Here is a 27,803-nt window from a genome sequence, read left to right as displayed (position 1 = left end):
AAATCTTTATGCATCGTAGTGGGTCGCTAAGAAGGCATGGCAATGCCATTAGTGGACAGAAACTTGCGTGCAAGGTGAGGCAAAAGAGAAGGGCCCAAATTACTGGATTGTTGGAGACTGGACACATGGCTGAGGATGAATGTGAGGACCCTGCAAAACTGTTAGACTGCTGAGCTCTGTGGGAATTGCCCAGGAAGTTTAAACATTTGATAGGCAGTTCCCCTGCTTCTGATACCCTCACCATTGTCTCTTGCTCTGTAGAGTCGGGGACTTAGACAGTTCTGATCTACTAATATGGATAGCCACCCAGAAATGTTAGACAGGAGAAACTTTAACTACACAACTGACCTCCACGATCATTCACACTGAACCTTGACTATTCCTTGAGACTACCTAGGTAAGCGCCCCTACTGCACCCACTGATTTCCTCAATACCCCTAGAACTCCCTGACTGTCCCTTTCAACTGCACTTTCCCTCCCAACAAACCGACTACCTTGCCTGACTAACCCCACTGCCTGACCACTGCTCCCAACCACTAACGCAGTTGCTAACCTGCCTAACTTGCCCACATTACCTATTCGCTAATATTCATCCGGGCATCTGTTTGAGATTTTGTGCGCTCGTTTATTCATGAGCACTCACCCTGGGCATGTAAACTTTCCAGACAGTGAAAAATGGTGATTTAAAATAACGGGCTGTCTCTCTCGCCCTGTCCCACTCTAGCTCATTGTCTCTTGTGCTCTCTCTCCCACTTTCTCTCTTGCGTTTGCTCCCCCACCCCCTTGCCCCTCTTTTCTGATCAAGCCAGATTTGGGAAGCCAACAGGTGTGTTGTTCCTTGAAAGATCCAGGCCAAGATCTTTCTCCTTGTAACAACTAAACTGGGTTTAACTCAGTTAAACTGGAATTCTAACGCGGTAATAGAAATTAATTCAGGTAAGCATGATTTTTCTTTTATAAATACAAACTATTACAATTGATGTTATATGCATTGTTTCTTTCAATTTTTTTAGGTGTCAGAACTTACTTAAAGGAAGCTTTAGTTAACATTATTGCTGTACATGCAGAGGTAAGGACTTCAAATTAGTTTTCATTGTTACCGTCTTCACTTTGGTTTTAAGCTCTTCATATTTGTGCTCTAGCAAGTTCAGAAGCAACTTGTGCAGTCAGGTTTGTGAAGACAGTACCATATCATTGCATCTCATCAGCATCACAAATTATTCCAGAGAGACAGAAGTTACATTGGCTGGGCGACCATAAGCAGTGAAATGTCACTTGGATTAGATTGATTCAGTTAAGGAGCAGTTTTCTCCATCCAGAGCTCCTTATTTCTCATTTGTGTTGACACGTAAACCAGGAATCCTGGAGGTTTGCACATCTTATCAGAGTTATTTCTCCTCTTTACAGTTGCCCTCGGATACTTAAATGTGAAAAATGGGTGTGGATCAGAGCATCTACTAACTGCAAAGAGAATATATTGGGAATGCAGGAAATCTGAATACGAACAATTGGGGGATGCTGGAAATCTGAAACAAATGTAAAGAATGTTGGAGAAACTCTGGCAGCCTGTATGAAGAGAGAAATAACATTTAATGTTTTGAGACAACAAGGTGCAGGGCTGGATGAACACAGCAGGCCAAGCAGCATCATAGGAGCAGAGAGGCTGACGTTTTTTTTGAGCTGGTTTGGTTCTGAAGTGTCATACTGGATTGACAACATTAACTGTGTCTCTCCGCACATGCTGCCAGACCTGCTGAGATTCTCTATAAAAACCAAAAGAACTGCGGATGCTGTAAATCAGGAACAAAAACAAAGTTGCTGGAAAAGCTCAGCAGGTCTGGCAGCATCTGTGAAGGAGAAAACAGAGTTAACGTTTCGGGTCCGGTGACCCTTCCTCAGCTGAGATTCTCTAGCGTTTTCTGTGTTTGAGTTACAAAGATCGTGTTTCTTTACCCTTTGTTTAGATGCCAGTGCCGAGCAGATTGTTCAGTTGAACAATTTGATGTCCGAATCGCTGTATGTTATAAAGCAGTTCAAATGCTCCACGTTTCATTTCCACCAGATAATATCTGAATTTCAAATGTTTTAGAAATTGAAGCACGTAAGCTGTAGCTTTCAATCTTATGGGACAGGATATTTTCAACAATGAATTTATATGACCGTTTTGTTTGATGTATCAAAGATACAGCTTTGTAATTTCAGCAGCAGAAATCAAATGCTACTTCTAATTCCTGACAGGATAGAATTAACTTGTTGAGGATAGACCTCATCCAAGTCGTGGATCTGCCTGCCTGATTGCCTGAGGATGACCTCTTCACATGCTGGGTGATGTGTGAGGCCTAAATAAGAAACATAAGTGCTGGAAATACTCAGCAGGTCAGACAGGATCTGTGGAGAGAGAACCAGGGAACCAAGGGTCTGGCAAGCATACAGCATTGAAAGAAATCAATAAGAAAATGGAGCTGGAGAAATTAATGAGGTTATATCCTGACTATGTATATTCCAGAGTACCAAAGGAAGTATCCGGGGAAATATTGGATGCAATAGTGGTAATCTTTCAAAATTCAATAGAATCTGGAGTACTTCCTACAGCTTGGAATGTGGCAAATGTAACCCTGCTTTTTAAAAGGAAGGGACAGAAAAAACCAGAATTACAGACCAGTTAACTCAATGTCAGTAGTGGGAAAATGCTACAATCTATTATGGAGGATGTGATAACACAACACTTGAAAAGATTTAATGGGCCTGGACAAAGCCAGCATGGGTTTATAAAACGCAAATCATGCTTAACAAATCGACTGGAGTTTTTTGTGGATGTAACTAATAACGTACAAAAGGGAGAATCAGGGGAGGTGGTGTATTTGGATTTTAAGAAGGCTTTTGATAAGGTTCCTCATATGAGGCTCGTGGGCACAGTAAAAGCACATGCGATAGGTGGTAATCCATTGGCGTGGATCAACAATTGCATGACGGACAGGAAACAGAGTATGGGAATAAATGGGTCCTTTTCCAATTGGCAAACAGAGATGAACAGAGTTCCATAAAGATCACTGCTTGGGACCTGGCTATTCACAATACTTGTAAGTCACCTGGGTGAGGAAACCAAATGCAATATTTCCAAGTTTGCTAATAACACCAAACTGGGTGGGATTTTGAGTTGTGAGGAGGATGCAAACGGGTTTTAAGATGATTTGGCCGAGTTGAATTAGTGGGCAAACGTGCTGAAGATGTAGTACAACGTGGCTAAATGTGGAGTTATACACTTTGGTATGAAAAACAGAGAGGAAGCGTATTATTTAAATAGTGATATATTGAGAAGTTTGGATGTACAAAGGGGCCTGGGTATTCTTGTACAGCAGTCAACGAAAGTAGACCAGCACATGCAACAAGCAATTAGGAAGCCAAATGTTACATTTGCCTTCATTTCAAGATTTGAGCTCAGAGGCATGATGTTTTGCTGCACTTGTACAGAGTCTTGGCAAGACAGCACCTGGAGGATAGCATGCAGTTTTGGCCATCCTACCTTTAAAAAGAATATACTTACCATAGAGGGAATGTAGTGGAGGCCCAGCAGGCTGATACTGGGGATGGCAGTCTGTCCTATGAGGAGATATTGGTTTGTCTGGGCCTATATTCACTACAGTTCAAACAGATGAAGTAGATCTTATTGAAATATCTAAAATCTAACAGGCTGGATAGACTAGATGCAGGGAAAATATATTTCCTGTTTGCAACGTGGAGGGTAGACCATTTAGGATTGAGAAGAGGTAATACTAATTCACTCGAAGGAAATCCGTATCACAGAAGGCAGTAGAGTTCAAGTCACTGAATATATTCAAGAAAGAGATTAAAATCTCAATGATCAAAGGCATCAAGGGATGTGGAGAGAAAGTGAGAATATGGCATTGAAATAGTGGATCAGCCATGATCATATTGGATGGCGGAGCAGGATTGAGGAGCTGAAAGGTCTACCCCTGCATCTAATTTCTATGTTCCTATAAACAGAGTCATCATATCAGGTTAATATCCTTCCATCATATGGGTAAATGACAGACATTGAATAGGTTGTATGCAAGTAAAGAGGCAGGGCAAGTTGAGAGTATGGGGAGAAGAGCAAAGGGGAAGATTGATGATGCATTGGGGGGTAAGAGAAATTTAATGGTTGGAGTGATGGGTGGTGCACGCAAAGGAGATGGTAATGGGTCAAGGAAAGAAACAAAACGTGTCCAGAGAAGATGTAAATGAGGAAAGCAGAGTCATTGTGAACAGCCACCGTAAAAAACAAAATAAATACAAAAAGAAGAAATGGCTACATTTTAAAATTGTGCAACTCATCATTGAGTACGGAAGACTGTGAAGTGCTTAATTGAAACATGAGATCTTGTTCCTCAAGTCTTAAAATTCATTTCATTGGATGCTACATGGGGCTGTCCTCATCTGGTTCTGTTTTGATCTCCCCAGCATTAGAAGGAATAAAGATTTTAATGGGGTCAAGGGTATCAGAGTTGGAGGTGAAGGCATGATTGAACAGATTGGTGGCAACAGACATGCCATGATGAATTGGGGACCACATTTGAAAGTGCTGTTGCAACCTTTGGGGGCAAAGTGTTTTCCAGTGATTAATACAGAGGTGAAGTTTGGTTGGAAGAGGAGAAAACATTGGATGAAAGTTACAGGGAAATGATAGGGGAGTTGGCCTTATCTGGGATTGGTGCAATGGGCGTAGTGAGGGAATATCAAGATGTCAAAATCAAGAGGGTGGATTAGGAGGCATTATATGAAATGAGAGATTGACAGAGTGCAGTGAAGTTAGGAGAGGAGGCATGATGGCTTGGGATGGAGGTTGAAAAAGATAAGTTTCTTACTGTAGAGACTGAAAGAGGATGGTGCGTGTAAATTAATGGCAGTATAGAATAAGGATTTTAAATAAGGTTTGAGAGGTAGAACAAACAGAGAGAGAGAGAGATAATGAAGAAAGAAGAACGTTCTAGAGGATTGGGGAAACAAACACAGATGTAATATGTCGATGAGATCAATACAGCCACCATGGCAGTTTGTGTGAGGCACGTGGAAGTCCCAGCTAGATAAGAAGACTTTGTTTAAAGGGAAAGCTGTCATCAACCTTTGCTAATTTTCCATCAAGGCCATGATATCAATACAAGTATCCACAATAAGCTCATGGATGGCAAGAACTTTGTTCACATGTGAACAGACTTTCTGAAAGGAGATGCAGTAATGGGTTATGATAGCTGAGAGGGTGAATGGGACAGAGAGCAGCGACCAGTTCATACCTAATATGAAGATATATCTGATGATGGTAAGGAAAATATGGATATATGAAGGCAGGAATTTAAGATGATAACTTAGCGCAATTGTACATGAGACCTAGCAGTTAAAGGAACTGCATACATAACCTTTCTGCTGCTCAGTGTTTTTCAATTGGCATTTGGAAATTTAAATTCTCAAAGGAAAAAGACGATCACAATGGCATTAAGTAAGCTAACATCCTATTTCAACAAAATATTTTTGTGAATTTACAGGTGTTCACAATTTCTAAGGAACTTGTCCCAAGGGTTCTTTCACGAATTATCGAAGCTGTTACTGAAGAAATGAGCCGACTAATGCAATGTGTGTCATCCTTCAGCCGAAATGGAGCATTGCAGGTACTATAGTACTAGAATTTCATTCGCTTACTTTGCTAAATTTTACCTTGACATTGGTTGTAATGGATTACATAAAACAAATTACTGTCTCTGAATGGTTGATCAGTGCTGCTATACTATACCAGCCTATGCTTTAGTTCACTCAGCTCCATTTTAAAATTAAGCAGATTAGTTCTTCACATGCATAATCATTTTAGAGCATGCTCTGTTAAATTACATTGTTTTGTGACATTGACTGTATACCATAGTGTGGAAACTCATTACAGTGTACTCTTGTCCCCTGGTAATAGCTTGTAAATTTATTACTAATTAAAACTGAAAGGGTCCAAATACAGGTTTGGAAATGCAACAATCCAGTTGCAAATTTAGTTTGAGAGTGGCTTTGATACCAGAGTGAGATTCTTTTGTGTGCAAAGTAAAATCAAACAAAAGATTGCAAAGAGTTCAACCACATCCCCACCCCCATCCTTCAGAAAGTCATGCTCAGATGTTGAATTGCTGATCCAAAATGAAACCAGAGTTCCTGTCTTGTGGATCTTTGTACCAGATGAGGAGAAAGGTATGTGTCTAACTGCAGCAGTGGAAATGTCATGCACTTGCATACAGATTTCACAATCTAAACAGCCTAAAGCCCACAGCAAAACACATCTGTATTGTTCTGGTCTTTTTTGCAAACCTTAATCAGTCAATTCCATATTTGAATATTTTTCAGTTATCATTTTTAGTTGAAACAAAATGATTTTTTTTCTCTACATTTCTTCCTTCACCCCCACTTTATACCTCATAATTCTATTTACCTCAGCACTACAACTATTTTAGAATCACTACTTAACTGAAGTATGGATTTTCCTCCACTTATTAGACCAAAAATAAGCACATCAGAACGTGAAATTAGGAAACCAGCTCTACCGCCACGTCATTGTCCTGATGCACCAGCCTGCCTTTTCCTGTCTCCTACAGGTATAAGAAGATAGATGGGTTTTGCTAAACTATTTGTTTTCCCCAACCTCGGGCATGCTGTCTCCATTCCAAGGGATTACCAGCTGAGAGATATCAGTGGCAAACCCTTTTATTGGTTAGTTGTAGGGACAGGCCCTTTTAGTGCCCTTTGTTACTCGCGTAAACTTTCATTAATTCAGCTGCATCCCATTCCAGTCCATTGCTTGAGTACAAAAGTGTTTTCCAGGGTTCTTCTATCCTTGTAATTATGTTTCTTGTTCTGTGTCAGCCAGGTTTAGGTTTAGCAGCTACACTGTTTGAAACTTAATCTGTCTTGACACTTGCAGTTCTGAAGGACTGCTGTTCTGACCAAGGTATCCATTTTGGATAACATGTTAAACAGAGACAGTGTCTCCTGGGTAAAGGTAAAAGATCCAATGCACTGAACTGTGATTTACTGCAGAAAGTATCTGCTGCCCCAAGTGACACTTTGATTTTATACCACATTCTGACCCTCCACAACATTGTGTGAAGCAATTGCTTGTTGAGCCAAAGGATGCATACTGATGTCAGTTTTCTGCTTCATATTTAATAGGAATCAGGAAAGGAAACTATCTGTTTTTAATTTGATGCATGGCCCAAAGATACCACACTGTAAGATGTTGCCTTTTTTTAGTGAGGTATTCCTCTGAATGTCTTCCAAGTCATTCTTTGCATCTTGTGTGCATTCATACCTCAGTAATACTTGCCTTCAAAATGCAATCTACAGTTCACATCCTTACCAGCTTCCTTTTCATTGTCCAAGCCCGTAACAAAGTACTTTGTACATTGTGCAGCTTGTATGATTTGCAGTTACTTCTAGGCATTTAGATTGATGATTAACTTGTTTGTCACCTTGCATTAGCTCTTTAAATTTCAGCATCTGAACACTGCTTTTCTGCTGGTGAAATAAGGTGACACAGTCAATCCTGTAGAAAGGTCAGTTGATAAAGTAAAAGTGCTAAGGTCACATCTTCATAACATGCCCAAGGCACTCTGTAGTCCATTTTCCAATCTAAGTAGGTAATGGCTGGTCTCAAATCATTCTGAAGCACATGCAGGCATACCTTTAATCAATACTCTGGAAATGCTTCTTGTCGTCTGGTTCATTGAAGGCATCTCAGAAGAAATGTACATCCCATCACAGTGAAACACTACTTAGTTTGTATCATTTGAAATTCTTTTGAATAGGCAAGCTAATGCAAACCACTTTTAATCCCCAGCAGCAGTCACAGCAGCAAGTGCCTGATTATCCTGAGGTGGTGTTAACAAAGAACTTTATGACAAATTACAATGAGAAAAACTTATCTAATCGCATGTGGTCATGTTTTGGCTGACAAATTGAAAGTGACAGTCATACTCAAGATAGTAAAAAAAAAATCCTTAAAATAATTAAGTATTAGAAGTACAGTGCTTGTTTTCTCCAAGGTTTGGAAATATGAGAAAAAGGTGACCACAGATAGGAGTTCAGTCACTTCTGTTGTTTTAAATGTATATAGTTAATAATAGAACCTTATTTTTCACACAGGTACTTAGCTAATTAGCCAAAAAAACTTATTAAATGAGAAACCGTATGTAACGGTTCATGGCATCTGTTACCTTAGGCTATGTGGTCTGTGGTACAACAGCCCTTAGAAGATAAGACTGTCATATGCACGCATTTAGATCTGGTGCTTTATCATCCAGTGAAGGAGCTGAGACTCGGTCTTGGCTACATGGAGATATTGCAAACACCGGGTATCCAGTTGGTAATGCTTTCAGTTTCAGCCAAAACTAATTTGTTCCTATGTCACTTAGCAGAGGACTGTTAACGCAGTGCGCAATAGCTTGTCATCACATCACAGCTAACTTAAGATTTGCAAGTTTGACAGTATTGTAGAGCTCTGCAACTTGTAGAGCTGCATATATAGCAAGAATTTTGGAATGACTACACCTGGCAGAAATGAGAGAGTTTACTTTTGATGTCTACCTCACTAAAGATTATGGTGAGAATGTAATCATGTTTACAAGCTTCAATTGCATTTTGAATTGGCAGTACTTCTGAACTCTGCTGTATACACATATGTTAATCTTGAAGATTTATATGAGATTAACAGGAAGAGCTTACATTTATATAGCACTTTACACTATTTCTTTAACAATAGGAAAGTTTGTGCTGTCACTAGGACTAGGACCAGATCCAGCACAGTTTCCTCCCTAGTAGGATAGGAAATGTACTGTTCCAGAAAGTAGTGGGAAGGGATTTAAACTTGTAAGGCATGGGAGTGCATTAACCAATGGGCCTAGTTTTGGAAGAACTAGTGAGGCCAAAAGAGAAGATGGGGAACGGGGAAAAGAAAGTGAGGAAAGGCTTATGAACAAAGAAATGGTTTCCTCCCAATGAACAAGAAAGAGAAAAGGGCAAGGTTAAATTGTACATGTGTAAATGCACGGAGTATAGTAAACAAGTTTGGGGAATTGGAAGCTGAAATTGCTCTAGTGGGATATGACATAGTAGCATTGACCAAAAAATGTCTGAAGCCAGAACAGGATTTATTACTTAACATCCCCAGTTATAAGTATATATGCTTGTCACTTAACATCCCCAGTTTTTAGTAGAAGCTGGGTAGGTAAAAAAAGAGATGGTGTAGGTGTCTTGATCAAAGGTAGTATCATTGCCTTTGAATAAGATGCAGTTCCTGAATTAGAATCTTTGTTTGGAGGTGAGAAACCGGTAAGATGGTGACCTGTTTGGGTATTTAATATTGACCTCCAAATAACTGGTGAGGAAGTAGAAGAGAGCATTTGTAGGCAGATTGTGGAAACCTGCAGGACAAGTAGGGATGGAACACTTGGTGATTTCAATTACCTTAGGGTAGACCAAGAAAAAGTTAGAGTGTGGGGTACAGAAGGGCATGTATTCCTGCAATGTGTGCAGGAGAATTTTCTGGAGCAGTGCATTTCCAGTCCTATAATGGAGGAAGCTGTGCTGAATCTGGTCCTAGGAAATGAGGCTGGCCAAGGAGCATTTGGGAAAGAGCAATCTTAATTAAGATCCAATATTAAATTGGAAAAGGATAAAAAGCAGTCAATGATTAAGATCGAAGACTTTAAAACGGCAGATTTTAAGGGTCTAAAAGTTGAACTGGCGCAGGCTGATTAGAAGTGCATTTTGATAGATAAAATAGTGGATGAAAAATGAGAGACTTGGAAAAGACAGATGAATAGGGTGCAAGCTAAGTACATATCCATGAGAAATAAATGAGGTATCCAAAGCTAGGGTACCCTGGATGACTAAGGATATTGATGAGAAAATAAAGAGGATAATCATAGAATCCCTACAGTGCGGAAGCGGGCCATTTGGCCCATCAAATCCAGACCACACCTCTGAAGACCATCCCACCCAGACACACCCACTTACCCTTTCCCTGTAACCCTGCATTTCCCATGGCTGATCCACCCAGCTTGCACATCCCTGGACACTATGAGACAATTTAGCACGGTTAATCCACCTAACCTGCACATCTTTAGACTGTGGGAAGAAACCGGAACACCCAGAGGAAACCCACGCAGGCACAGGGAGAATGTGCAAACTCCACATAGACAATCGCCTGAGGTTGGAATTGAACCCAGGTCCCTGGCGCTGTGAGGCAGCCGTGCTAACCTCAGCCACCGTGCCACCAGGGAGACATATGACGCATGCCAGAATAATAAAAGCAATAGAAATCAGTAGGGTATCTAAAAAACTGAAGTAAGACTAAGACTGAAATAAGGAAAGCTAAGAGAAAGCATGAGGGAAGGATGGCAGGCTTTTCTAAAACAAACAGTAAACCGTTCTGCAACTATATTAATAGTAAAAGATTAGCAAAAGATAGAGTGGGGCCCATAGGGAACAAGCAGAGTAAACTGCTCAGTGAAGCAAAGGGTATGGCACAGGTACTAAATCAAGACTTTGTTTCTATCTTTATCAAAGTAGAAGATCGTGATAATGGCCAAGTTGAAAATGTGGGTGCTGAACAGCAGAGTAGTATAGTGATTGATAACAAAAAGGTACTAAAAAGGCTGGCAGCATTGTAGGTAGAGAAGTCACCAGGCCCAGGTGCAATGCATCCTAGATTGCTAAGCGAGGTAAGGGAGCAAATTGCGGAGCCATTGAGAAAAATTTTCCAGGCCTGTCTGAACACAGGATCAGTCCTTTGGACTGGAGGATTGCAAATGTGACACAGTTGTTTACGAAAGGGGGCAAAGGATAACCCAGGAAACTGCAGACGTGTCAGCTCGACATCAGTAATGGGAAAACTGTTGGAGACCATTGTACAGCATAAGATAAATATGCACTTTGAGAGAAATAAGTTAATACTAGACAGTCAACATGGCTTTGTCAAGGGCAGGTCATGTTTGACAAATTTAATTGAGTTTTTTGATGAGGTAACAAAGGTAGTGGATGAGGGTAGTGCTGTGGATGTTGTATATTTGGACTTTCAGAAAGCATTTGATACGGTGCCACATGGCAGGTTGGTTAGCAAATTAGAAATGTTTGGTGTTAATGGGTCCTTGTCAGCATGGAGTAGACATTGGATTAAAGATAGGAAACAGAGGGAAGACATAGATAGGCATTTCTCAGACTGGTGACAAGTTAAAAGTGATGTTCTCCAGGGATCGGTGTTACGATCCTTCGCTTATTCTGATTTGTACAAATGATGGAAGTTAAGGGCAAAATCTGTAAATTTGCTGATGATACTAAGCTAGGGAGAACAATGAATTGTGAGGATGACGCTGAGCGACTTCAGAGTGACTTTGAGAAATTGGCCAAATGGGCAGACACCTGGCAGATGAATTTCAGTGCAGTGAAAAGTGAGGTAATGCACTTTGACAGAAGAAATATAGAAAAACACTACAGGCTGAATGGTACAACTTTGAGGGGAGTACAGGAGCAGAGGGACCTCAGGATATAAGTGCATAATTCTCTGAAGGTGATCAGGAAAGTTCAAGTATTGTTAAGAAGGCTTATAGGATCCTTGGGTTTATAAATAGAGGCCTAAAGGAAGGAAGTGATGCTACACCTCCACAACTAATTGGTCAGACCATATTTAGAGTCTTGTGTTCATTTCTGGATACCTTATTTAAGGAAGGATGTTAAATCCATGGAGAGAGTGCAAAGATTTTTGAGAATGATACCAGGAATAAGGGATTTTAGACACAGGAAAGATTAGAGAAATTGTATTTTTTCTCCCTGGAGCAGACTAGATTAAGAGGTGACCCTATTAAGGTGTTCAAAATTGTGAACAATTAAAGAAGGATTCTCATTCCACTGGTTGATACGCCTGTAACTAGGGGTCACAGTTTCAAGATTGTCAGCCAGAGAGTTGGGAGTGAGATGAGAAGAAGCTTCTTTACTCAGAGTTGTTAGTATTTGGAATGTGCTGCCTGGGCCAGTGGTGGAGTCAGATTCCATTGGAGGTTTCCGGAGCAAACTGGTTATATATTTGAAAGTGACAAATTTAGGGAACCACGGAGATAGTCCTATTCTTCAGCCCTAGCTGGGTAGCTCTTCTGGGAATCAATACAGGCATGATGGACCACATGCCCTTGTTCTGTACTCTGAAATTCTATGATCCTGAAATTCTAACTCGTAATCCAGAACCCCAGGTGAATGCTTTGGGGATGTGAGTTCAAATCCCACCATAGCAGCAAGTGGAATTGAAATTCAAAGAAAAAAGCTGGAATTGAAATCCAGTCTCTGTAATGGTGATTGTAACAACCTCACTGAGTTATAAAGCCTTATCTATTCTCATGTCCTTTAGGGAAGAAAGTCTTCCATCCTTACCTGTAGTGGTCAGCATGAGTCTCCAGACCCACAGCAGTATGGTTGACTCTTAAATGCCTTCTGTAATGGCCTAGCATGCCTCTCAATTCAGTGGTGCTTAACAATGGATGACAATGGATGGCCTTGCCAGTGATGCCAATTGTCCATGAATTAACAAAAAATATGCTCAAAGTTCTGAAGCATTTTGCAGCCACTTGAGTGCTTTTTCAGTGTAACTACTGAGTAATGTGATAATGAGCAGATAATCTTGTTCTAACTGATGTTGCTTGAAGATAAATATTGACCAGGACCCTGCGGCAAGTACCATCACCACTAAAGCTGAAACTTAGTAAGCAAAAGCAGTGAACCTACCAATGAGATTAATATTGGACATAACTACAGATATTGTTGGTCTAATACAGACCATAAGATGTAGGAGCAGAAATAAGCCATTTGGTCCATCAAGTCTGCTCTGCCATTCAATGAGATCATGGCTGATCTGATAATCCTCAGCTCCAGTTTCCTGTCTTTTCTCCATAACCCTTGATCCCCGTATTGATTTAAAAAAAAACTCGTCCATCTCAACCTTGAATATACGTAATGACCCAACCTCTATGCCGTCTAAATTAAAGAATTCCATAGATTTATTACACTTTGGGAGAAGAAATTACTACTAATCTTTGTCTTAAACATGTGACCCCTTACTCAAAGATTACGCCCACTGATCCTAGACACTCCCACAAGGGGAAACAACCTCTACCTCTCTGCCCTGCCAAAGCCCCTTTAGAGTCTTGAATGTTTCAATGAGGTCTCCTCTTATTTTTGTCCACTGCAGTGAGTATAGGCCAAATCTATTCAAACTCTCCTTGTAAGAAAATCCCTCCATATTCAGGATCAACCTTTATAAACCTCTCATGTCTGCCTTCAATGCTAATATAGTTTCCCTTGGATAAGGGGACCAAAACTGTTCGTAATATTGTAGGTGTGTTTTGTTTAGTTTTAGCAAGACTCCCCTATTTTCATACTCCATTCCTTCTGAAATAAAGGCCAACATTTATTTGTGCTTCCTGTTATCCGTTGAACTTGGATGCTAACTTTTGTACTTTGTGTGAGAACTCCCAAATCCCTTTGAGATGCAGCTTTCTTCAGTCTTTCTCTATTTAAATAATATTCAACTCCTCTATTCTTCCTGCCAAAGTGCATATCATCTTATATTCCACCTGCCACATTTTTGCCCACTCACCTGACTTGTCTACATCCCTCTGCAGACTCCTTGTGTCTTCCTCATCATTTGCCTACCCATTTACTTTTGTTATCTACAAACTTGGCAATAGTATAAAACTTACTTCATCTAAGTCAATATAAATTGTAAATAATTGTGACCTCAACCCTGATCCCCGAGGCACTCCCCTAGTTATGGGTTACAATCCTGAAAATGCCTCCTTATCCCAATTCTCTGTCTTCTATTAGTTAGCCAATCCTGTATTCATGTTAATACACTACCTCAACACCGTGGACTCTTATTCAGTAGCATAACGTGGTAACTTATCAAACACCTTCTGGAAATCCAAATATACTACATCCACTGATTTTCCTTTATTCCCGTTTATCTATCCTGCTTCTCTTTTCTTCAAAGATTTTGAGTAAATTGTCAAGCATGATTTCCCCTTCATGAAGCCAGGCTGACTCTGCTTGATTATATTATATATTTCTAAATGCACTGCTATTATATCTTTTTTGTAGACTCTAACATTTTCCCAAAAACAGATTTTAAGATAATTGGCCTATAGTTTCTTGTGTTTTTTTGTTGTCTCTTTTTGAATAAGGGTGTTATTTTAGCAGAATTGACGTTTGAAAGAAGGCGTTTTAACTTGTACCCATGATGGATCAGGTTAAAGCTGAATATTAGTCATTGTATATCAGGTTGAAGAAACTGGGGACAAATGGGATGCATAGAAGTATATATTTAAAAACACCTACATATTGCACTGTCTGTTCCAGTCAGTGGTGTTTTATCATTCTTGCTCATTAGATATATAGAACTGACCATTCAAACTGTGTGAGGTAACTTGCTCTCTGTTTTCCTTTCTGTCCTCTTGACTTACTGAAGGGGAAGCCACCGACCTTCCACCTCTGATTTTTGGTGAGACAGCTGAGATTGGTGACTACCCTTGTGGAGAAATTAAAGTACATATAACCAATAAATGGTACAGTGTGTGGGCATCAAATTTGCTGTGCCATCATGATTTGTAAAGCCAGCTCAAGATTAAATATAAGCTGATGCTGGAAGTCTGAAATAAAAGTAGAAGGTGCTGGAGAAACTAGGCTGATGGAGATTCTTCTGAAGCGTTGTCATACTGAACTCTGTGTTTCTCTCTTCACAGACACTGCCAGACCTGCTGAGTTTCTCCACCACATTATTTTTACGTATGATGCTGTACAAATTGATAGATCCTTGATACTAGAATACATGTAATATGGGATGAGTTTTTCCCATTACCACAGAATCACAAGTGATACAGCACTTGTTAGATGAGCATCATTACCTAGAGCCAAGCTTCTGCCTTTTCCCCGTACCCTTTCACATTACTTTTATCCAAATAATTATCCATTCTCCTCTTGAATGCCCCAATCGAACCTGCCTCTACTCCACTTACAGGCAGTGCATTCCATACTCTAAATGCTCACCGTGTGAAAATGTTTTCTCATTCACCCTCCTTCTGCAGATCTCTAAATCTATAACCTTGTGTTTTTGTTCCTTTTATGAGCGGGAATATTTTCCCCCAATTACTCTCCAGGCCACTCATGATTTTGAAAATCTCTATCAGGTCTCCTCTCAACCGCCTTCTTTGCAGGAAGAACAGTCCCAACTTCTTCAGCCTGTCCACGTAACTGAAGTTCTTCATCCCTGGAACCATTCTTATAAACCACTTATGCAATCTCTCTATTGCGTTCAGATCTTTTCTACGATGTAGCTCCGAAACAGTACGCAACAGTCCAGTTGAAGTCAAATACAAATTCCACATGACCTTGTCTTGCTTGTACTTCATATCCCTATTAATAAAGCTGATGCTTTACTTAGAACATAGAACAGTACAGCACAATACAGGCCCTTCGGCCCATGATGTTGTGCCGAACGTTTACATAATCCTAAATTCTATCTAACCTCCACCCCTAATTTATACTATCATCCATAAGCCTATCTAATACCCGCTTAAATGCCCCTAATGAGGCCAACTCCACTACCCTCTCCAGCAATGCATTCCACGCCCCGACCACACTGAGTAAAGAGCCTACCTCTGACGTCTTCCCTATATCTACCTCCACTCACTTTAAAACTATGCCCCCTCGTAATAGCTATCTTCACCCTAGGAAAAAGTCTCTGGCTGTCTATCTATACCTCTGATCATTTTATAACACCTCTAATCCTTCGTCGTTCTGAAGAGAAAAGCCCTAGCTCTCTCAACCTTTCCTCGTAAGACCTTCCCTCCATGCCAGGCAACATCCTGGTAAATCTCCTCTGCACCTTTTTCAACACTTTCACATCTTTCCTGTATTGAGGCGACCAGAACTGGACACAATACTCCAGATGCGGCCGAACCAGGCTTTTGTATAGCTGGAGCATAACTTCACGGCTCTTGAACTCAATCCCTCTATTAATGAAGGCTAACACACCATACGCCTTCTTAACAACTCTATCCGCCTGTGTGGCAGCTTTCAGGGAACTGTGGACTTGAACCCCAAGATCCCTCTGCTGCTCCACACTGCCAAGAATCTTTCCGTTAACCCTGTATTCTGCTTTCAAGTTTGCCCTTCCAAAATGAATCACCTCACACTTTTCAGGGTTAAACTCCATCTGCCACTTCTCAGCCCAGCTCTGCATTCTATCAATGTCCTTTTGTAACCTAGAACAGCCCTCTGCACTGTCCACAATGCGACCCACCTTCGTATCGTCTGCGAACTTACTAATCCACCCTTCCACTCCTTCATCCAAATCATGTACAAAAATCACAAAAAGAAGAGGACCCAGAACAGATCCTTGTGGTAAACCTCTCTTAACTGAGCACCATGTTGAATATTTTCCGTCCACTACCACCCTTTGGCTTCTAAGGGTCAGCCATTTCTGAATCCAATCTGTCACATTTCCCCCTATCCCATGCCTCCTTACCTTCTGCATGAGCCTACCATGGGGAACCTTATCAAACGCCTTACTTAAATCCATGTATACCACATCCACTGCTCTACCTTCATCCACGTGTTTGGTCACCTCTTCAAAGAACTCAGTAAGGTTTGTGAGGCATGATCTACCCCTCACAAATCCATGCAGACTATCACGAATCAAACCGTGCCTTTCCAAATGATCATAAATCCTATCTCTCAGAGCCCTTTCCAATAATTTGCCCATCACTGACGTAAGACTAACTGGCCTGTAATTTCCAGGGTTATCCCTATTCCCTTTTTGAACAAGGGAATGACGTTTGCCTCTCTCCAGTCTTCCGGCACTACACCTGCGGAGAGTGAAGACGAAAAGATCATCGCCAAAGGCCCTGCGATTTCTTCCCTCGCTTCCCATAGAATCCTTGGATAAATCCCATCAGGCCCAGGGGTCTTATCTATCTTCAAGTTCCTCAAAATTCCTAGTACATCTTCCTTACTAACATTGACCTTCTCTAGCCTACCAGCCTGTTTCACACTGTCCTCCTCTATAATTAGGTCCCTCTCAGTTGTGAATACCGAAGAAAAGTATTCATTAAGGACCTCTCCTATCTCTTTAGGCTCCGTGCACAAATTCCCTTTACAATCGTTGATTGGCCCTACCCTTTCTCTGGTCATTCCCTTATTCCTCACGTACGTGTAAAAAGCCTTGGAGTTTTCCTTGATCCTATCTGCCAAGATTTTCTCATGCCCCCTTATAGCTCTCCTAAGCCCTTTCTTCGGCTCCTTCCTGGATAACTTGTATCCCTCTAGAGCCTTTTCCATTCCTTGTTTCCTGAACCTTACATAAGTATCCTTCTTCCTCTTAACCAGTCATTCGACCTCTCTTGAGAACCAAGGCTCCCTCACTTGACCGCATCTTCCCTGCCTGCTAGGGACAAACATATCGAGCACACGCAGTATGTATTCCTTAAACAATCTCCACATTTCAATAGTGCTGTTCCCATTTTATGTTACCCAGTTCTTGCCTAACAGAATTGTAATTACCCTTCCCCCCAATTATAAACCTTACCCTGCTGTATGTACCTATCATTTTCCATGACTATTGTAAAAGTAACAGAGTTATGATCGCTACCGCCAAAATGCTCTCCTACCAACAGGTCTAACACTTGGCCCGGTTCATTGCCAAGCACCAAATCCAAAGTGGTTTCTCCTCGTGTTGGTCTATCTACATACTGTCGCAGGAATCCTTCCTGAACGCACTGGACAAAATCTGCTCCATCCAAACTATATTACAACTAAAATGTTTCCAATCAATATTTGGAAAGTTGAAGTCACCCATGACTACAACCCTGTGACTTCTGCATCTTTCCAGTATCTGCCTCCCAATCCGCTCCTCTACTTCTCTGCAACTATTAGGGGGTCTGTAAAAAAAAAACCCAACAAAGTGACTGCTCCTTTCTTGTTCCAGACGTCAACCCAAACTGACTCTGTAGACGTATCATTCTCGAACTGCCTTTCAGTTGCTGTTATACTAGCCCTCACTAGCAATGCCACTCCCCTGCCTCTTTTTCCACCCTCCCTATTTCTTTTAAAGCATCTAAATCCCGGAACTTCCAACAACCATTCCTGTCTCTGAGTTACCCAAGTTTCTGTAATGGCCACAACATCGTAGTTCCAAGTACTGACCTATACTGTAAGCTCATCTGCCTTATTTCTGATACTTCTAGCATTGAAGTATACACACCTCAAACCATCTGTGTCCACAATTACACTCCATCGACCGCATTTCTTTATTAACAACCTCACTCCCTGTTGTGTCTGTTGGAAGGCTGAATACCTCAAACTCTGAATTACAAATCCGGTTCCCCACTCCCTGCCAATCTAGCTTACTGTCCTGTCCACCTGTCCTACCACTTGCAATGATATGTGCACATATATACCCAGGTTCCTCTGCTCCTGCACCCCCTTTAGAATTGTACCCTGTATTTTAATATTGTCTCAATCTTTTTCCTATCAAAATGCATCATCTCACATGCTGTGCATTGAAATTTATCTTCCACCTATCTGCCTACTCTGCCAAATTGCGTGTCCTTCTGAAGTTCTACACTGTTCTTGTCACAATTTGCAATTCTTTCAAGATTAGTGTCATCTGCAGACTTTGAAATTGCCCTCTGCAAACCGTGATGTAGATCATTATTTTAGATCACTAAGATTTTATTCCACATTATATTCCATAGTCATGATATAAACCCATGTTTTACTAATTGGATTGGAAGGTATGGTTCAATGATTTCTGCTCAAGCTTATGTTTTAAACATGACATTTACTAGCTATGTAATGTACCGTGTGTCACAGCACAGTGCTCAACAGTATTAAAAGTACCAACTTCAAGAACGAAAGGGTCACACAGAATTATGACATTATTTAATATGACAGTATAATGTTGCATGAACTATTTTAAATGAGAGTCAGAGCTCGAAGGCATGTTGAGAGCAAAGCTCTAAGATATGTTTTTTTTCCTTTAGGCCAGACTGGAAATTTGTGCTCTTAAAGATGCTGTTGCCTCATTCCTGACACCTGAAAGCAAGTAAGATGGAAATTTAAGTCATATTTTCATCATTTAATTATTGTAGTTTTTCAAAAGAGCTTTTAAGAAGTCAGTTGAATTAGTTATAGTAATATTTTTAACTGTTACAAGAACTTGTACATTCTGGCACAAATGTTCAATGTCTTAAGTGTAACCTGACACAGCACCATCAAATGACTAAAAAGATGCATTTTTTATGCTCTTTTTCTGCTCCTATGACGCTGCTTGGCCGGCTGTGTTCATCCAGCTCTGCACCTTGTTGTCTCGGATTCTCCAGCATCTGCAGTTCCTACTATCTCTGATTCACTTTTTATGCTGTCATTTGACTTGGTGAAATGATTCTTCCACTTCTGTGATACTCAAGGACTTTGTTAATAGTTGCACCAAAGCATCAGCCATTGAAAAAGAAAGGTCATTTGATTCACTAACGTTTACTTCCAGAATTGTTTATTTGTATTGAGTGGTCTACTGAACTGCACATAATGAGGATGACCATATGTAGAAAATCGGAGTATTGGCCAAAATGTAATAAATTCTTAAAATATCGCAGTTCTGAACATATGGAATTTAGAATCTATTCAACTGTTCATTATGAATGGATTTCATTTAGGTAGGTTCTGCTGAAGCCTATAATCAGTATATAGTTTAATTTAGAATAATCCTTTTTAAGGTAACATTTGCAACATTATTAATCCATGCTAATCTTGTGCTATCTGATCTCACTTAGGCAGACATTTTCCTATTTAGTCAATATTGTTCCATTTTATATTAAGTTTGGATCTGTTGCCTTTGACCAAAAAGATTGGACTAATTTCTGTGTAAATCTGTCTTCCTTTCTGTCACTCTAGTTATAGCTTCAAACAAGCCCTTGAAGCACTGCCCCAGCTTTCCAATGGAGCAGATAAAAAGTAAGTTTCTATAGCTTGTTATACTTTGAAATTAATTCTTGAGCACATTTTTTTTTAAAAGGGATATCAATTGATTCGATAGAGTGTAACAAGTATGTGATTACTGCTTACATTCACTTGAAAGTACTATTTTCTTCCTACCTAGCAATTTAAGGTAAGCTACCTGGTAACTTCATGAGGTTTCTGAATGGAACCTTCCTATGAAAGCTCGATACCAAGATTCCTTCCAGTGGAAGTTTGTCTGAACATCTGGAAACTCTGGTGACTGGGGTGTGTTTTATGGAATGAATCCAAAAGCAGTTCTCAACTCTGCAACTTGTTGCCACATCGTTAATATTACAAATTATAGTCTAATTCTCTAAATATCTTCCTTTTATTTGTCCACCCTCTCTATCCAAAAGTTGAAGTAATTGGTACAGCTTGGAAGCAATGCATTACAGAAAAGGTTTCATGAAATAAACTAAACGAAAAACTGTTTCTGCATTTTCTTATGTAACCTATCGCTGTTTAGAATATTCAAAAAGACAGATATCCCTGTTCAAACAAGCATGTTCACCATTAGTGGAGTTATCAGAACTACAGTTTGAAAGCCTATGAAATGTGGTAGATTCTCCTGTTGAAATATCTTCAATTATACAAAGGCGTATATGACAGCTAAAATGAATTGATTAGGAATATTATGTCTAAAGATAGCTGATGCACTGATCATAATAATGGTTCTGCTTTGAAGTTATTCGAAGAAATAAATATGGGCATCTTTCAAAATGATTGTAATTTGAACCATTATTTCATACTACAAAGGTGTGTAACACAATTCATAAATGATTCCATAACCTTTATCAGTGATTATAGAATATTACATTCGTTGTTGGCTGCTGTACCTTCAGAAACACTGTTGAAAGTGTTGAGGTAATGAGAAGAATGTTGGCTTGGATTTTGTTTGCTGTGATATGCTGTCTTATTTTTTTCAGGTATGTGGAACATAGTTTGAAAATTGGGAACTTGTGGCTAAATAAAGTCACAAAAAATGATCTTAAAAATAAGCTCAGAGGATGTCTTTTACAAGAAACTATTGAGTAGATCTAACTGTGAGCCCAGTAAAGCAATAGGTTTGCGTGGTAGGAAATAAAACAATGTCAGACAAAACTTGATACTGAGCCACATCAGGAGACATTAAGGAAGGTAACCAGAAGCTTGGTAAAGGTAGTATGTTTGAAGAAAGATTGAGAAAGAACATTCCAGAGTTTAGGTCGTTGCTCTCAATGGTAGTAGGATTAATATTCAGGATTTTCAAGAGGTCTGAATTCGAAGAGCACATGTAACTTGCAGAGTTGTAGGGCTGAATGGTGTTACAAAGATAGGGCAAGGCCATAGAGTAATTTGAAAGAAAAGATAAGAATTTTAAATTGAGGCATTGCTTTAACAAGAGCCAGTGAGGGTCAGCAAATACGAGGGTAAGAGATGAATAGGACTTGATATGAGTCAGGACCTAGGCAGCAGATTTTGACATGATTTTAAGATTATGAAGGATGGAAGATACTAGGTTAGCCAGGAGTATGTTGAATGAGTCAGGTTTAGAAATGACTCAGGCATGGTTGAGGGTTTCAACATCAGATGACCTGCGACAGGCGCAAAGTTGGTCAGTGTTACAAACGTGAAAATAGGTAGTTTCAATGATTCGCAGATGTGCAGTTGGAAGCTCACCTCAGTATCAAACAGATCACAAATTCTTTATTTCTATTTGAGACTGTTACCAGAGATTCGGATAACACTGAGGGTTAGGGCAAAGTTTGTGGAGGGAATTGAAAATAATGACTTTGTGATTTGTAATATTTAACTTGTGGCAATTTCTGTTCATCCAGTACTGGGTACACTGTGGCTAAGTCACAATCTGAACAGATAGCACATATCTTTGGTCAGAGGCTGACTCTGTGCTTGATCCCAGTCTACACGCCTGCCAACCCTCCGACCGCAGGTCACAGCCGATGTTCATGTTTAACACTCTTGATCAGATCCTAATCCTGTATTTCCCCTTCACCCCTCTTACTCCTACAAACTATATCCTCAGTTTGTGTTTGACTCAGTCAAGCTCTGAACCTGTGCCCAATCTGGCGTGCATTCGGATTCCATGCTTCTCCACCCCAATCCGTTCCTACCTCAGGTCATAGCCTTAATTCTTGGCCAACCCTCTGGTTTCCCCATTCATCCATTCATAGCCTACATCTTCCCCAACCTATGTCATAACTCAAATCCATGCTGCCTAAATAACACTATTTCGTGAACAACTTTCATTTATATTTGTTAGTGTTTCAGAAAAAGGAAAGCAGGATTTTAGTTTTTATGGATGAAATTAATGCTAGCACCAATAATGAAACAAACATGGAGATGGCGTTATACTGTGTCAATTAAATCTGCAATTAAAACCTAGCTGAACTGATTCAAATGCTCAATACAATTTAAGATTAATCATGATTTTTTAAATTGAGAGTTTTTTTTAATTGCAATCCTGTTGGGAATGAATTATGAACTAACTGCTGTTTCATCATGATAGGTTACTCGAAGAGCTCCTCAACAAATTCAAGAGCGGCATGCACTTACAGCTTACCTGTTTTCGACCTTCAACACGAAGTGTGGTCAAGACCTGATGGTGAAAAGGCGTTGTAGTTATGCGGATTACTTGTACTGCATAACAAAATTTAGCTCTCTTTTAAAAATGGTTCTACCTTCTATGTTTCTCCCAACCAACATAAATTCATTCTTAAAAACACTGAAGTAAAATTCTAAAAAGCTTCTTACTTAACAGTATATCAATAGTTTCATTGATATTTATCAAGTATGCTTTAAAAATGTAATCTGCAACTCCTGGTAGTTTAGTGACAGAGTTCTGGATCTGGCAGTGCATAGTTTTGCAAGTTACAAACATGAAAAAAAGAAGTTAGAAGAAGGCATTCAAAAGGCAGTGATGAGTTCAGATCCAAAAGAGAATGCTGCCAAGCTTGCTTTTCAGTGTTTCCCATATGTTATTTTTAGGCCTCTTAGAAGATTTGATGCATTTAAACTCACAGTATTTGTGCAATGTTTTGCCATCATTAAGTTTAAATTGCAAGAATTGTGAACATTGTCAGATATGCAACACTTTAATTTCATAAAAGCCACTTCATTTGAGAGCGTTTTCTGCTAATTTTCATGTGTTTAACAAACTTAATGTATTTCAAAACATCTGCTCATCAAAAATGAAATAAATTCAATACAATGTTTTTGTTTTGTTTCGTGTTTCCACCAATCTTTCAGCGCCTTCATAAAACTAGAAATTTTCTTAATCATTAACTTAGAATAATCAGTCGAGATAAAGTGAAGAGATCAAGCATCAACTAGTGTTAGCAAATCATAAGCTTATGACTAACTTCTTGGAGTCAGAACCTGATTATACTGGTTATGATCAAAAGGCATCTTTAAAAAGAAATACTGTCATTGTGTTCAAAACAGATACATTTAAACTTGCAGTTGTATTTTGCCTTGTGCTCAAGTACCATGTACTTGAATTATCATGCCTTAATAGGTCTTCTTACAGAACTGATATAAATTTTGAACATTCTCTATGTATTTTATTTTTCAAAGTTATGAAATTAAACACTGAAATAATACAAAAAGAGCATTATTAGAGCGTAAAGTAAATGAACAATAATACATATCCTTGAAATTCTCACTTGTCAGAATTGTTGTTATCTATTTTCCAGTTTTGTTTAAAATGAAACTCTTTTCACATTTGTCAAATTTTTAACATCATATGGCCTTCCCATCATTTGTCTGTCATATTTTCTCTATTTCACTTAAGTTTCCTAGCTTAGTCTCTTTGCAGTACCTGATGGTCTATAATTCTGAAATTTTCAGCAGAATTTAGTGCCCTCCCTGTGGCAAGTTGAGGCTTTAAATCAGCAATCAATACCTTGTGAGAGGCTAATATTTACGTAACAGTAGGCAGATGACTCACCTCCCAGGTGGGAATGGGAGGCAAGGTGGAGCCCAAACAGTAAATGCTGTCACTGTGCTTGTGGGCTTCTGGGGAAGCCGCTTGCTCAAAGGCACTCCTGATTGGGGGATCTGTCTCTGGCAAAGTGAAGAACCCATGAAAACGTTGCAGTCAGCTGCTGAAATCCTTGACTGTGAACCCCTTAACACACATCTTGTGCCCATGTCCATGGGCAACCCTAAACCTCAAGTGAGTGCAGTGCCAGCAATAACTGTGGACGAGTTATAAGCATGGGTGGAGACTGCAAATGGGTGATATTAACCTATGTCAATCAATGACTTGACATGCAGCAGAATGTTGTGTCTAGTTTTGGATGCTGTAGGAAGAATATGATAGTAAGACAGCTTATAAGTACACACCCTGTAGTTCACTCAGATGACACCAATTTGGAGAATAAGGAAAAATTCTTAATCGAACCAAGAATATTGAGGTGTTCTGATTGAGGTGTTCAGAATGTGAAGGGTTCTGATTAAATATAGAAGGGAAAAACTATTTCCAGTCGCCACTGAGGTAGTAGCTAGAAGGTATAAATTTTAAGATCATTGCCACAAAACAGGAACCAAGATGTGATTTACAGTACCACAAGCGGTGGTAAAAGCAGAATCTGTAACAGTTTTTAGAGGGTGTTGAATAAATATTTGAAAACAGAAGCAAAAATAAAAGGCTATGAGGAAAGGATGGGACAATGAAGCTAAATGGATAACTCTAAACAAGACAATGCTGCCACAGTGGACTAAATGGCCTCCTCTGCTGTAAACCTTTATGAATCTGCAACATATTCCCTTAGGGGATAAAGAGATTCTAAGCAAGGAATGTAGTCATGAAAACCAGACCTTAAAATCTGAGACCACTGAATAGCACACATTGACAATTGCTGGTAAATTTTATTTGATTGGCTTTATTCTGCTGTTCATAATGTTGGCTTTCAAGTGGCTGACACTATGCTTCATAATGGATTCCTAGACTGCGGCCTTTACTAAACTTTTAAAGGTTTCTGGGTTAACATCGTACTCTGAACCAAAGATCAAAAAGAATATCACTGAAATGCTTCCTGTTATCAGCTAGCCATAGAATATGGGTGGGGATGCCTTTCATCTGACCTGCAGATACGTCCAGTCCATTGGAGCTGCACCTGTACGTCTTTGACTGTAATGCTGGTTATGTTGGCGTGCTGCACCACATTGCTGTTTGTTGCTGTGCCTTACCATTTAATTTCCATGAAAGAAAGTGTATGTTGTGGTGTAATCTTTCTAATTGCTTCATGCCCTGTTAGTGTAGAGTCCAAGTTTCACATAGAAAACATGTCGCGAGCACAACGGCACTGCACACCCACGGTCTGTCTTTGGTTTCAGCTTTTAATCTTGGGTTGATAGAGACAGATATTCTGTTACTTTTTGCACCTGGGTGAAATCTGCCAGATGTGTCTGAAATACGGGGGTGGATACTGTAGGATCAATGATTGGCTTCTAGCATGCAGGGACCAGAGCCACAGTTTAATATGAAGTAGAACCCATTGTAATAGATGAAGATGTCAGTGGCAGGAGCATAACTGAATTTGTCTATAGCAAAAAAGGATACAGGAAAGGCAAGTGTGACAGCTGGAACCGATGAAGCCAAAGATTCATAGAAAAGCAAACTATGCAAAAGGCAAGAGCAATGCTGTTTAATCAGATGTGGAAAGATCAACAAAAACGGGAGTCATACTTAATGCGTAACATTGATCTTGCAAATTGGTAGGGAAGGATGTTGAAAAAGATGCAGATGTTAAAGTAGATTGAACAATTTCATTAAACAAAAATCTAACATTTATTTAATCTATTTGTTGATGGCTCAGTAGATTTGTAAATTTTGATCAGGTTGCAGCTTGATTTCTTTCCTCACTTACAATCAGTAAAGCAGAAGAAAGACGTCCAGGAAGCTAGAAGTTTGGAGAAGGCCCATGATGCTGATTGCCAAATGTTAGGGTGATCCAGAGCACAATTTCAAGTTGAGCTGTTAATTTTTGGGCATAGGTCCAAGCTGAAAAGACATGCTCAGGACTAATGGTGGAAAGGATGCCTTTATGTAGGATGTGATTAGTATTCAGAATGACCTTGCAGAGATCATAGTGGAGACAAAATTTAAGGAACTGTCTGGTCTGGGAGGAACCATGGCTGGAGTAGTCAAATGATCTTCCTCACTGCTGTGACAACTACTCAAGCGTAATAAATGAAAACCTCAGTACAGACTATATTTCTCACCCTTTTGCACACTAATGCACTTCTGCACTATAGAATAGTATAGTCAGTTTCTGAAATTGACAGGTTTACCTTATGGAATCAAATATACAATGAGTCTCAAATCAATTGTCTGCTCCTTCTTAGAAATTAGGAGTAGAATTGTTTTGACGAGGAACAAATCAACTAATATTAAATGCCTTTCCGTGGTGAAGACCATGCTGCTACTAATGAAAGTTGCACAGCATCAATAATAATTACTGATAACAATGGAAAATGGGTCAAAAATAGGCAATTCAGTCAGGATTGAATGTCCTACTTCTGCTCTTAATCCAGACAGAACCTTTCTGAAAATCTAAATAAACTTTATCATAGGAGTTCCATTCTCTATCTCGGGAAGCCATGTTAAATCAGTTAATTGGGCGGAATCTGTTCTGCTATTTTGTAAAAGATTTTTTTTGCATTTGAAAGTTCTATTATTTGCAATGCTAACACCTCTATGTTCTCTGAAAATGTACTCAGCACAATTTATGATGTTAGTAAGAAAGCTGCAATTAGATATCCAGCAGTTGTGTAACTGGTCAATATTTTAATTTCAGTTTCTTAAACATATTAAGGTTTTTTTTTTAATTAACTCATTGCATTACTCAGAGTCAAAGCAGATGCTGAAATGCAATGTTTGATGTGAGAATTGGACTATAAGCATAAAGATAAGCTGCAGTGCAGTTGAATGAATGTGGCGTGAGATTTTGTACCCATTTATGATAATTTAGCAAATAAAAATTCTATTTTCCTGCTATTCAAACATTGTCTTCACGTCAGGATAGAATAGAGTGGTGTAAGAAGCTCTTATGCACACCTATTTGGTTGTCAATCTATTTTATCAAACAGAAAATGTTCCAAACCAAGCGAGGATTTGAACTTTATCTTCATGAAGGTCTCTATCCAATAACCAAGATGGTAATCCCTAAACCTTGCAAATGGGCAATGGTGCATTGAAAGTAAAAAAGAAAATGAAAGATTTTGAATTTGTGTAGAATGTTTCATGGCCTAATAACATTCAAATGTGCTGCACAATACTTTCTGAAACATCATTGGGACAAGTAGGCAAACTGCACGTGAAAAGATCTAGCAAACAAACAATGAGAAGACTGACCAGAATCTCTCGTTAGGAAAATCCTATTGAAGAATAATTATCTACCAGGGTACCAAGAAAACTCTGCTGCCTTAGTGCCTGAAAAGCATGGACAGGACCTCTGTATAGCCTCATCTGAAAATGGACTCTGATAAGAGTGCAGTGTCCCCTCATTGCTGCTTATGCAGTATTGTGAAATCTTCAAAGCAAGTTCAGTACTTCAGTACAGTAACCAAGATTATAACACTCAGGAAAACAATAACAGCTATGAAAATCTAGTCACGCCTGTTTTTTTTTATTAGTGTTTAGTCAGATCAGAGACTGATTAGCGATGGGTTTTTTG

The 27,803-nt window shown here is 39.5% G+C and overlaps 1 protein-coding gene across 1 annotated transcript in view; it reads left to right on the top strand.

The window, feature by feature from the left end:
- exoc2 (exocyst complex component 2) overlaps positions 1 to 23,336 on the top strand; it is a 279,000-nt gene extending 255,664 nt beyond the window's left edge. Inside the window, exons 21-25 of the mRNA XM_048609069.1 lie at positions 1,014 to 1,069; positions 5,541 to 5,663; positions 19,110 to 19,171; positions 20,020 to 20,079; positions 22,631 to 23,336. Of these exons, the coding sequence (XP_048465026.1) occupies positions 1,014 to 1,069; positions 5,541 to 5,663; positions 19,110 to 19,171; positions 20,020 to 20,079; positions 22,631 to 22,724 (395 nt within the window). The 3' untranslated portion in view covers positions 22,725 to 23,336. The remainder of the gene's footprint in view (positions 1 to 1,013; positions 1,070 to 5,540; positions 5,664 to 19,109; positions 19,172 to 20,019; positions 20,080 to 22,630) is intronic.
- Positions 23,337 to 27,803: the final 4,467 nt, after the last annotated feature.

Source organism: Rhincodon typus, chromosome 2 (genome assembly GCF_021869965.1).
Source record: "Rhincodon typus isolate 14 chromosome 2, sRhiTyp1.1, whole genome shotgun sequence".
Classification (NCBI taxonomy): Eukaryota; Metazoa; Chordata; class Chondrichthyes; order Orectolobiformes; family Rhincodontidae; genus Rhincodon; species Rhincodon typus.
Note: the sequence above shows the minus strand (reverse complement) of the source record. Positions and strands in the feature narration are given on the sequence as shown.